Source organism: Dermochelys coriacea, chromosome 1 (assembly GCF_009764565.3).
Source record: "Dermochelys coriacea isolate rDerCor1 chromosome 1, rDerCor1.pri.v4, whole genome shotgun sequence".
Lineage (NCBI taxonomy): Eukaryota > Metazoa > Chordata > Testudines > Dermochelyidae > Dermochelys > Dermochelys coriacea.
This window is the reverse complement of record NC_050068.2, coordinates 323,234,739-323,247,364: the sequence shown is the minus strand read 5'-3', so window position 1 is coordinate 323,247,364 and position 12,626 is coordinate 323,234,739. Positions and strand designations below refer to the sequence as shown.

The window sequence follows — 12,626 nt, the reverse complement described above, 5'->3', positions numbered from 1 at the left end:
TCTAAAAACGTTAAAATGTATTACTGGCACGCGAAACCTTAAATTAAAGTGAATAAATGGAGACTCGGCACACCACTTCTGAAAGGTTGCCAACCCCTGGGGTAGAGAATGGCAAAAGACTGCAAGGATAACTTAGTATTGATAATTAGTGTCTGTGGAGTCGTAAGACAGTCCAGAAGTATCTTAATGTGGTAGCTGTTATTCATTCCTTGTCTTACAAGTTTAGGATCACCACCAACTAATATACGTATAGGTCTATTGGCATACTTACATACATTTATTCTTTGAATTGATAGATGGGATTTCTCTGGAATTAGGTTAATTCAGCTATGTCATCCAGTTCCAATACCTCCCTCTTTCTGTTTTCATCCATACTAATTAGCGGCAGTTTGAGGAAGAAAATATTTAATAGGAACTTCCTTTACTTTCATTTACATCAGATTGGAGCAAAAAACCCTGCATATTAGATTACTTTTATTCCGAACCCAGCTCACCACCTAGTTGTCATAAAAACTAGCTTTGCTTCTTTCAGCCTTTTTTGTGCTTCGTAGACCAAATCCAGCAGGGCAGGAAGGGACTCAGGCCTCTGGAGCCAGAGGGGGGCTTGGGCATAGGTGTAGTTTTACTTCTATTTTGTGTGGGCAGGGGCCAGCGGGGCTCAGGCTAGATCTGCATGGCAGCGTCCGGGGTGGGAATGCCACCTCCACCCCCTGACTCGCCTCAGCAGGCCACCTGCCTGTCTGAGTTGTGGGGGAGAGCACAACCAAAAATTATAACTCAAAGGTTGGGGGCTCAGTTCAAAAAGTTTGAAAACAGCTCAGGGTGCAGGGAGAGGGGTAGCTAGAGGTTGTGTGCAGCCAGTTGGGGTAGCTCAGGGTGCAAGGAGGGGGTAGCTATGGACTGTGTGTAGGCACGGGGATAGGTCAGGGTGCAGGGAGGGGAATAGCTAGGGGCAGTGTGCAGGCACGGGGATAGCTCAGGGTGCAGGGAGAGGGGTAGCTAGGGGCTGTATGCTGGGAGGGCTCCCCTGCAGTCCCTGTTCCCTTAGGTCTCTGCCAGTCACAGAGCTGGGTCCTCCCACCCAGGCTGCTCTTACAACCTGCATGAGAAAGGGGCTGGGACCTGAGAAGCAGCTTCAACCTCCTGCAGCAGCAGGAGACAGCTGCCTGCTCCATGGCACCAGCCAGAGCAGCAGCTGTCCAGCACTGCCTGATTCTGGCTGCCTGCCTTTGGCTTCCTGCCTCCGACCTGGCAAGGGGTGGGGAGAGAAGGAGATAGAGTGGGGGTCTGGAGCTGCCCCGAGACTGCCCTGCTCTTGCACTGTAATTTCGGGGGAGGGAGGCGAGGCAAGGCAACACTCCCATGTCCCCCCAGCTCTGCCCCGGGCTCAGGGCTTCTTCCCCCTGGGGAGCACTGGAGCTCGGGGCTCCAGAGTTCAGCCCTGATGCTCCTGGCTTCGGCCCTGCTGGAGGCATCGGGAATTGAGGCTTCAACCCTGCAGCTCCTGGCTTCAGCCCTGTGGGAGCTGCTCGGGCTCTGGGTTTTAGCCACGGGGCCCCACAGTCTCCCTGAAAGGGTTCACGGATCCCCAGGGGGCAGCAGACCCTTTGTTAAGAACTGCTGATCTAAGAGGCTGCCAAACAATGGGGATTTTCCTTCTAAAAATTGTTTACACTACAGCTTGAAAAGAAAACGGGGAAACAAGGAAGGGCAGTTAAAATGAAAGCCTTATTTAATACTTAATATTTCAAATGTTTTAACTATTTTTCTTCTTTTCTGTATTTTTAATAAAAGGTTAAAAGGATTTTTAATGGTCTGTTTGCTCAGGTACTAAGTGCTCTACACCAGTGGTTCTAAACTCTGAGTGCGATGACCCCTTATAAATTAAAAACACTTTTTTTTATATATTTAACACCATTATAAATGCTGGAGGCAAAGCGGGATTGGGGTGGAGGCTGACAGCTTGCAACCCCCCATGTAACAACCTCACAACCCCCTGAGAGCTCACGACCCCGCGAGAGCCCCTGCTATATATCAAGCCTTGGACCTTGTTTAACACTGTTTAATGTTGGACAGTGATTAGGTTAACACCTTTAGCCCATTTATTCCATCTAAATTAATACAACAACCCTACCCACCTCCACTTCCCCTGACTAAGGGTCCCTGCTTCCTTCCTCGCCACCGCTCTACACTCCTCCATTCCCTTGTGACTCCCTGCTTTTCCCCCCTCTTCTCAATTCCATGCATCATCAGATCCACTTCCTTGTTTCCCCCAGTCATCTCATCAGAGAAATACAATCAGGTTAAGCATAGGGCCTCACTTTGCTCAGCAAGGAAATACAGGGTGTCCCCTCCCCATTTTTCCTATTGATACAGGAGAGTGAAGAGGGGCGTTATTCTACCCTCTTTCGGAGTGCTAGCCTGGGATCTCCAAATAAGAGACAGTGCAACTCGAGGTCTTAAGCCCACACTACTACTTTCGTCAACCATTTCCTTCCCCTGTTTTCCCTGCATCTTCCCCCTTCAGTGCAGGGCTCACATGCAGTCTTTTACTCTAGCAAGCAGCTTGCCCTTCCCTAGAACTTTCTCTTCTGCCTCTTCAGACTGCGAACTTACCCCTTCCCATGGTTCCTACCTCTTCAGGCCTCCCCTTCCTAGGCCTTTTAACCAGGAGAATCACTCTGGGTTTGCCTTTTCTGTAGTCTTTAACCAATGTTGGAGAGATTCAGCAGCCACTCTTACTCCCCTTTTCCTTTGTTTTCTGCTTCCCTAAAGAACCTGCTGACTACCCTTTTTTTAGAACTCCCTCTGACTGACATGAAGGTTTCTTAGCCTATGTTGGCAAAACTTATGTTGCTCCAGGTACAAATATTCCACCCCCTGAGCGACATAGGTTACACTGACATAAGCGTTTGTGTGCACAGCAAGCTTCTCCGGCCATCATAGCTTATGCTGCTTGCGGAGCTGGGGGGGTTTTATGCCGATGGGAGAGCTCTCTCCCATTGGCGTAGACTCAGTAGAGCATCTTCACCACATGTGCTGCAGTGGTGCAGCTGTACCAATACAGCAAGCTTTGCTGTTGCCTACTTTCACAAGCTCTGGGAATTATATCCTTCAGAATTTCCTCTAGGTTGTAGTCTTCCTTACAGGCTACAGTACACTCTTATGAATAAATTGCCTGTTTGGCCTTGTCCTTGAACGTCAAAGAGGAAAAACGAGAATGCAGGTGAGAATAGCCTAGCTGACTTAATTTGCTGGTATCATCTGTTAAATGTACGGGAAAAAGTAGTAAACAAAGGACAAACCATTTTGCTTTTTGTTTTTAAAATAGTCTGTCAAATGTAAAAATGTAAGGGACAAGTCTGAGAGGCTGTTTCAGTTTATAAAGAGTAAAAAATAAACACCTGTATTTTTTTTTAAAGTGTAAAGTACCCTTTAATTAGCATGTACTGTTTGAGGACAGAATCCTGTGCTGTCAGTTTCTATTTATTTGAATAGGAATTGAGGACAAGAAACACCTTGCGGGCTCAGGCCCTAAGGTATTTCAGTACACATGCCCATCACCATAGTATTTAGGTGCTGTTGTTAATTGGCAGTTGTTTTAAGCATTTTGAACATGTAATAAAGCATCATACAAGAGATAATCAGATACTGTGGTGATGAGGCCACGTTTTGTCCCTAGCTAAAAATATAAATGCTAAGCACTCTTCTTATTTTAAAGTACAAAGATGTTGAAACTTAATTTGATAAACGTTAGTATGAGTTTAAATATGAAAAACTGTAGTTTAGTCCAGTCATGGAAAATCTTAAATGAGTGTTGTCTTATAGGTAAAATAAAATATTAATGAATCGCTCATGTGTTTGCTTCCTGCACAATTTATGTTTAGTATTATTGATAGGTCTTAAGCTCTCGAGTAATAAGTACTTCTTCACACTTGAATAAAATTATCTGACATTAAAAAATGTTTATAGTCGTACATTTGTTTTACAGTTACCTTTTAAATGAGTATGAATTGGGAAGAACTCCTAATCCTGACATAATGTGCAACAAGCATATCAAATTCAATTATTTTCTCCATTATGCTCTGGATAACCTTGGTAAGTTGTCTTCAGGTTGTTTGTGTATACCCTATACTGCAAAAATGCCAATGTTGGGCAAGAAACCTGATCTCATGTGCAAACACAATTTAAACATCTTTGTAGCCTTATACCAGTATTTGTAAAGTATTTCTTTTCATGTGTTTTCAGAGATGTAAGTAAGTTTATTTCAGGGAACTATTTCTTTTGTGAAGAGAAGTTTAAAATTTGCATTTGAAGGTGCTCCTTGAAGCCAAAAATATGGAAGTGTGGTACATCAAGAAATATGATTTTCCATTAAATATTGGAGCTGTATTAAGATTAGGACAGCATTGGCTAGCTATGTAAAGTTTCTCAGATGTCATTTATCTTTAATTTTTGTTCCTATAATAATTTTTGTTTCCAAATATTTCTATAACTTTTAATACTCTGAATATTATGAAGTTCAAGTGTGATGTGTATATATATATTTTTAAACTTGGCATAGGAGCGAATGCCATTGCAACTGGACATTATGCAAGGACTTCACTGGAAGATGAAGAAATTTTCCAACAGAGACCTATTAAAATACCACAAGGGCTTTTCAGAAACCGATTTGAAGTTAGAAATGGTAAGTGGTTAATATGGCTTTGTCACAGATTCACAGGCCCAGTACTCTGTCTTGGCTCCATATGGTCCCTGGGAGGAACAACTTTCAGAGTCAGCCCTCTGCGAGGATCAATTCATTTTCTTTCTTTCTTTCTCTCTCTCAGATTAAGCCATTTGACTCCATTGCCTCCTGGACCACACCTCTAAGCCTTCCCCATGCCTGGTGTGACAGTCATACCAGATAGCTGCAAGAGGGTCCTGGAAGACCGATTTGTTATCCCTAGAATGTTAAAGGCCCTTTTCCCTACAGGCTGAGAGAGGATTACCTCAGGTCAATTAGGGACATCTGAATCCAACTAAGGACTGCCTGAGGCCTTTAAAAACCCCTTCTCTGGGGAGAGGAAAGGGGATTGAGAATGACAAGCTGCTGCCAGGCTAGTGGCAGCAAGAAAATAAGCTTCTCCAGGCTGAAAGGCTGTGCTTCCTCCCATAGGAGGAACGGTCAAACCAGAGTGCCTGCTAAGGGAGGGACTGACACCCTGCTCCAGCGAGGAGGCAGGGAAAGGTATCCCCTTTGGTTGTGTGTTTGAGACTGTTTCCTTTCTATTTGTTTGGTGAAGGATCACCCTTTAGGCCAACCCTGAAAACGGCCAAAGGAGCACGGAAGGGGGAAGGCAAACGCTGCCCAGAGTGGGGCTGATTTACTTCAGGCCCGCCATTGCCAGAGGGAGTAGTGCTAAGTCTGGCGAGACAAAGGAGGTGCCTTGCCACACTGGTCAGACTCAGTGAGCTCCCCTCAGTGAGTCCACTCGAACTGGACCCTTGGGGGAAGACTAGCAGAGAGGGAGCAACAAAACTTTTAGATTGTAATAGGTTTCAGAGTGATAGCGGTGTTAGTCTGTATCAGCAAAAAGAACAAGGAGTACTTGTGGCACCTTAGAGACTAACAAATGTATTTGGGCATAAGCTTTCATGGGCTAAAACCCACTTCATCAGATGCATGGAGTGGAAAATACAGTAGGAAGATATATAGGTATAGATATATACACACACACACAGAGCATGAAAAGATGGGGGTTGCCATACCAACTCTAGTGAGACAAATCAATTAAGGTGGGCTGTTATCAGCAGGAGAGAAAAAAAAACTTTTGTAGTGATAATCAGGATAACACACATTGTTACTCACACCTTCTTGTCAACTGTTTGAAATGGCAACCCCTATCTTTTCATGGTGTGTGTGTGTGTGTGTGTAAGTAAGTAAAATCTTCCTACTGTGTTCTCCACTCCATGCATCTGATGAACTGGATTTTAGCCCACAAAAACTTATGCCCAAATAAATTTATTAGTCTCTAAGATGCCACAGGTGGTACTCTGTTTTTTAAGATTGTAATGACTCTCTGCCAGTGTTGTAAAACAAATGGATTTATTGGAAGTCTGGAACAGCATAGAAAGTTCTTGGGTAAGCCTTTAGAACAGAAAGTTACAGCATAGTTCATTTGGGTCTTCCTGAGTTCAAATGGGTCCAGACCCCTCTTTGTCCCCAGTCTAGAAGTGTTCCTCCTTCCAGCCATCCACACTATATCACCTTCCTAAAAGCTCCTCCTCCATGCTTTGTCTTCTTTCTTGGGCAAACAGATCACCTGGGGTCTGTCTCTTTAGCCCTTTGTTCTCCCACTGCCCAAAACCAGATGGGGAGGGCCTTTGGGTCACCAGTTGTTTAAGTTATAAAGTGTCCCAGCCATTGTCTGGGGTCCAGGCTGCTACATAGGGGAAACTGAGGCACGCTCAATATTCATATAAAACATTAAGAAAATTCCCCACTTTGGCTTTTACACAATCATATTAAAAGCTACATGATTTCCTCTGTTGAGGTCTCTCAAAGCACTTATCTTTTTAAGAACTTTCCTTAATTGCAGTTATATTTATAAACATTAAAGAAACTAGACACATAAATGGCTTTAAGCTTAACATTTTCTTACACAGTATTGCCAGCCCCCTTGGCATTAGGTCATGGTGTTGCAGGGGTCTTAGCCTCCAGTGTTCCCTGTTGCCTACTGCTTGGCCCTATAATAACCCGTTTCTGTCCACGACTTAACCCTCCAGCTAAATTGCATCTGATCTGGATCCCTTTCAGGATAACAGAAATCCAAACATCCCGAACAATCCCTCTTGGCTATGCTTCAACCCATCTGGATTCAGTTCTCAGCCCCACCCTGGGCTTAATGGTCCTTGAGTTGGAGCTTCTATGCACCTTCTTTGGGGCAGACCCATCTTCTGTTTTGAGTTCTGGCCCAAGGACCCATTGTTAAACAGCTAGGTCTATGCCTTTAGACATGGTGCTGTTTTTCTGGGCTACTTCCTGCCTCCAAGGCCCTTTTGCTGTTTCCCAGCAGGCTACTTTTATTACAGCATCTTCCGTGATTTCCAGACCTCTCAGGCTTCTTCCTAGTTCGTCTCAGCTCCTTGCTCCTCCCTTGGAATGCTGACCCCAGGATTGCCTCCCTGGGTGTTGCTCCTTTTCAAAGGCCCATCACAGGGACTAAATCCATCCCTATAGCCTTTTTCAGCACATCTTTGCCAGGCCTTTACCCAGGGAATTCCTTAGCCATACCCAGCAAAGCATAGGGCACATGAAAATTTGGGCTACCCCTGGGTCTTAGTGTCCACTCTCCCACCTCTTCCTATCCCTGTTCTGACCCTTCCTGCAGGCTCCCACCACACCTGGCTGGTGCAGCCTGGTGAGTCTTCCTCTGGAGGGGATCTAGTACTTAAAAGAGAAAAAGCCTTCCAGCCTGCTAGACCTATTAGCACAACATTGAAACTGTTAGAGAGTCATTCAAGTGGTAATGAAGCATTTGCCAAATAACAGGCATTTGGCAATCCCGAGATTATACTGTCAGTTTCTCAATTTACTGACACAAACAGTTGTACATTACTGTAATATTTACTTAGAACATGTTCGGCTACAGGTCCTTAGTTTAAAATTTGCTTTAAAAATATTTCATCAGTGTGTTACTGAAGATTATAAATTCACATCTCTAAAAAATCCTTGCATAGTTTTTAGATGCACAATCTGAGTATTCATCTTTAGCCTTAAATGCTTAGATCTTCAGACATATAGTTTTTTAAATAAATCTTTCAAAAGATCACCTTTATCTAAAATACGCATGCGAGCTCAGGCTGCCGTCGGGCATAGGGGCACCAGCTTAATAATACTGCATAGGGCACCATAAATCCTAAGGACAGGCCTCCACACCTGACAGCCCTTACTCGAGAGAGAAGTATCTCCCTACCTCCTCTCTCCTGGGCCTCCTTTTTTTGAAGGTGTTCTCCTTTCTCTGTGTAGTCTTCCCTAATTCTTTCACAGCTGCGGTCACTAATGGTAATCAAGCCATCAGATCAGGATCAGCAGGGGGATAACTGCTACATCATTGGTGAGGCTGATCCTGACTCCCCTTAAAGGGCCAGCCAGCCTGTGACAGTGGGTTACAATAGTAGATACATATCAAGGTGACATTTCAACATTATTAAACTTCAGTAGTCAAACTTCTTGTTGTAATACTGAGGGAATTCTGTGCCAAAAAAATAAAAATTCTGCACACAATATTCTAAAATTCTGCAAATTTTGTCAATGAATAAATGTGGAGGCTCCAGCATGGCAGTGGGAAGCACAGGCCACTGGCTGCACAGAGGTGGGAGATCACCCTGCAGCGCCCCCCCCCCGGGGGGGGACATAGACTCAGTGATGAGGCTGCACCTGACACAGCATAAGTGCTGGGTCTACCCCAGAGCCTTGACCCTCTACACCCGAAGCACCAGGTGTGGGCAGGAAGGCTCAGCCCAGCAGGCTCCAGGTGTGGGTGAGAGGGTTGCGTGTGGGGCAATCTGGGTGTGGGAAGCTCAGTGGGGGATGTGGGGCAATTGGACTCTGCTGGGGGGGGCCGTGTGAGGGTAGTTGGGTTTCAGCAGAGCGGGGAGGGAGTCTGGATGCAGGGGGAAGGGGCTCAGCAGTGCTCCAGATGCAGGGGGGATAGGGCTTGGCGGGGAGGGCCAGGTACAGAGGGGTGGGGCTAAGTGGGGATGTCTGGGTATGGGAGCGTCCGAAGGCACAGGGGCTGAGTGGACGGGGGAGCATCTCCTATATAGTGACCCTTCTCCCCAGTACTGAGGAGCGATTGAAACAGAAGTGGGATGGCATGTGGAGCTGGGGGAGGCTTCTGGGGGTGTCTCTAACCTGGCCCTGGCTGCTCTGTGCACTCCTCCCCCAGCCCAGCTGGGCCTAGCAGCTGAGCCTGGTGCAGGGTAGGAATCACCAGCTGGGGCAATCCCCAACCATGGGGAGGGGCAGGTGTGGGTGTACAGCTCAGTGGAGGAGGTCCAGAAGCATGGGGGTTGGGTAAACAGGGAGTGGGTCTAACCCAGCACTGGCCAGGGCATCCCTCCATCCCCCCAGTATTTACCTCTCCGTCGGCTGCTCCGGGTGCTTGAAACCATGCGCCCGTGCTGCTGGGCGGGGCATGTGACCACTCTTGCAGCTTCCCTTTGCTTCCCATCAGAAAGTCATTTTTTTGCAGGGAAGCAAAGAAATCTGCGAATTCTGTGCAGAAGCAGTGGCACAGAATTGCTACTGGAGTAAAATGAAAGACGATAGGTAGGGTGGAGATAAACAGAGACATGAAAGGCCTTGAAAGTGAAGAAAGTAGCTTATATTGAATACCATAGAGAAGGGTGAGCCAGAGGGATGCAGAGAGGTGGGTGATATGGTCAAAGTGACAGGATAAGAAAATTATGTTTGCAGCAGCATTCTGAATGGCTGTGAATGGGACATGGTTGCATTTGTCAAGTCCAGAGAAAAGGATGTTGCAGTAATTGAAACGGGACATAGAATCATAGAATCATAGAATATCAGGGTTGGAAGGGACCCCAGAAGGTCATCTAGTCCAACCCCCTGCTCAAAGCAGGACCAAGTCCCAGTTAAATCATCCCAGCCAGGGCTTTGTCAAGCCTGACCTTAAAAACCTCTAAGGAAGGAGATTCTACCACCTCCCTAGGTAACGCATTCCAGTGTTTCACCACCCTCTTAGTGAAAAAGTTTTTCCTAATATCCAATCTAAACCTCCCCCATTGCAACTTGAGACCATTACTCCTCGTTCTGTCATCTGCTACCATTGAGAACAGTCTAGAGCCATCCTCTTTGAAACCCCCTTTCAGGTAGTTGAAAGCAGCTATCAAATCCCCCCTCATTCTTCTCTTCTGCAGACTAAACAATCCCAGCTCCCTCAGCCTCTCCTCATAAGTCATGTGCTCTAGACCCCTAATCATTTTTGTTGCCCTTCGTTGTACTCTTTCCAATTTATCCACTTCCTTCCTGTAGTGTGGGGCCCAAAACTGGACACAGTACTCCAGATGAGGCCTCACCAGTGTCGAATAGAGGGGAACGATCACGTCCCTCGATCTGCTCGCTATGCCCCTACTTATACATCCCAAAATGCCATTGGCCTTCTTGGCAACAAGGGCACACTGCTGACTCATATCCAGCTTCTCGTCCACTGTCACCCCTAGGTCCTTTTCCGCAGAACTGCTGCCGAGCCATTCGGTCCCTAGTCTGTAGCGGTGCATTGGATTCTTCCATCCTAAGTGCAGGACCCTGCATTTATCCTTATTGAACCTCATTAGATTTCTTTTGGCCCAATCCTCCAATTTGTCTAGGTCCTTCTGTATCCTATCCCTCCCCTCCAGCGTATCTACCACTCCTCCCAGTTTAGTATCATCCGCAAATTTGCTGAGAGTGCAATCCACACCATCCTCCAGATCATTTATGAAGATATTGAACAAAACGGGCCCCAGGACCGACCCCTGGGGCACTCCACTTGACACCGGCTGCCAACTAGACATGGAGCCATTGATCACTACCCGTTGAGCCCGACAATCTAGCCAGCTTTCTACCCACCTTATAGTGCATTCATCCAGCCCATACTTCCTTAACTTGCTGACAAGAATGCTGTGGGAGACCGTGTCAAAAGCTTTGCTAAAGTCAAGAAACAATACATCCACTGCTTTCCCTTCATCCACAGAACCAGTAATCTCATCATAAAAGGCGATTAGATTAGTCAGGCATGACCTTCCCTTGGTGAATCCATGCTGACTGTTCCTGATCACTTTCCTCTCCTCTAAGTGCTTCAGGATTGATTCTTTGAGGACCTGCTCCATGATTTTTCCAGGGACTGAGGTGAGGCTGACCGGCCTGTAGTTCCCAGGATCCTCCTTCTTCCCTTTTTTAAAGATGGGCACTACATTAGCCTTTTTCCAGTCATCCGGGACTTCCCCCGTTCGCCACGAGTTTTCAAAGATAATGGCCAAGGGCTCTGCAATCACAGCCGCCAATTCCTTCAGCACTCTCGGATGCAATTCGTCCGGCCCCATGGACTTGTGCACGTCCAGCTTTTCTAAATAGTCCCTAACCACCTCTATCTCTACAGAGGGCTGGCCATCTCTTCCCCATTTTGTGTTGCCCAGCACAGCAGTCTGGGAGCTGACCTTGTTAGTGAAAACAGAGGCAAAAAAAGCATTGAGTACATTAGCTTTTTCCACATCCTCTGTCACTAGCTTGCCTCCCTCATTCAGTAAGGGGCCCACACCTTCCTTGGCTTTCTTCTTGTTGCCAACATACCTGAAGAAACCCTTCTTGTTACTCTTGACATCTCTTGCTAGCTGCAGCTCCAGGTGCGATTTGGCCCTCCTGATATCTTTCCTACATGCCCGAGCAATATTTTTATACTCTTCCCTGGTCATATGTCCAACCTTCCACTTCTTGTAAGCTTCTTTTTTATGTTTAAGATCCGCTAGGATTTCACCATTAAGCCAAGCTGGTCGCCTGCCATATTTACTATTCTTTCGACTCATCGGGATGGTTTGTCCCTGTAACCTCAACAGGGATTCCTTGAAATACAGCCAGCTCTCCTGGACTCCCTTCCCTTTCATGTTAGTCCCCCAGGGGATCCTGGCCATCTGTTCCCTGAGGGAGTCAAAGTCTGCTTTCCTGAAGTCCAGGGTCCGTATCCTGCTGCTTACCTTTCTTCCCTGCGTCAGGATCCTGAACTCAACCAACTCATGGTCACTGCCTCCCAGATTCCCATCCACTTTTGCTTCCCCCACTAATTCTACCCGGTTTGTGAGCAGCAGGTCAAGAAAAGCGCTCCCCCTAGTTGGCTCCCCTAGCACTTGCACCAGGAAATTGTCCCCTACGCTTTCCAAAAACTTCCTGGATTGTCTATGCACCGCTGTATTGCTCTCCCAGCAGATATCAGGAAAATTAAAGTCACCCATGAGAATCAGGGCATGCGATCTAGTAGCTTCCGTGAGTTGCCGGAAGAAAGCCTCATCCACCTCATCCCCTCATAAGGAGAGTCTGGATGAGAGTTTTAGCTGTGTGGATGGATTCAGAGATTCCAAGGCCAAAAGGTACAATTGTGATCAAATAGTCTGACCATGTGTCTGACCCAGGCCATAGAACTTCCCCAGAATAATTCCTAGACCTAGATTATATCTTTTAGAAAAACATCCAATCTTGATTTAAAAACTGCCAGTGATCCATCACAACCTTGGGGCATTGTCCTAAATGGTTAATTACTCACTGTTAAAAATTTACCCCTTGTTTCCAGTCTGAATTTGTCTAGCTTCAGGTTACAGCAATTGGATCATGCTATAGCTTTCTCTGCTAGATTAAATAGCCCATTATCAAATATTTGTGTCCCATATAGGTACTTATAGCCAAGAAAGCGGTACTTATTGAGTAGACCTGAAAGGTAAATCTGTGTTATCAGCATATAGATGGTGGTTTTATGTGTGTCTGGAAAGTCAGCATTTTTCGGGGCAGGGAGAAACCCCACTTTCCAACTTCCGTTTTGTGACACCTCTTACCTATCTATCACCATGAATGTGGTATTCTAGGTGTGTTTCCA

At 46.2% G+C, this 12,626-nt stretch overlaps 1 protein-coding gene across 5 annotated transcripts in view; it reads left to right on the top strand.

Annotated features, from left to right (window-relative positions):
- Window positions 1-12,626, top strand: part of TRMU (tRNA mitochondrial 2-thiouridylase) — a 29,761-nt gene that overhangs the window by 5,786 nt on the left and 11,349 nt on the right. For 3 of the 5 annotated variants that reach the window (XM_038379589.2, XM_038379580.2, XM_038379570.2), the window contains exons 3-4: window positions 3,992-4,098; window positions 4,565-4,687. In XM_038379589.2, the coding sequence (XP_038235517.1) occupies window positions 3,992-4,098; window positions 4,565-4,687 (230 nt within the window). Of the gene's footprint in view, window positions 1-3,985; window positions 4,099-4,502; window positions 4,688-12,626 lie in introns of those variants that run through there. The other 2 variants (XM_043496435.1, XM_038379598.2) reach the window with 2 other exon arrangements.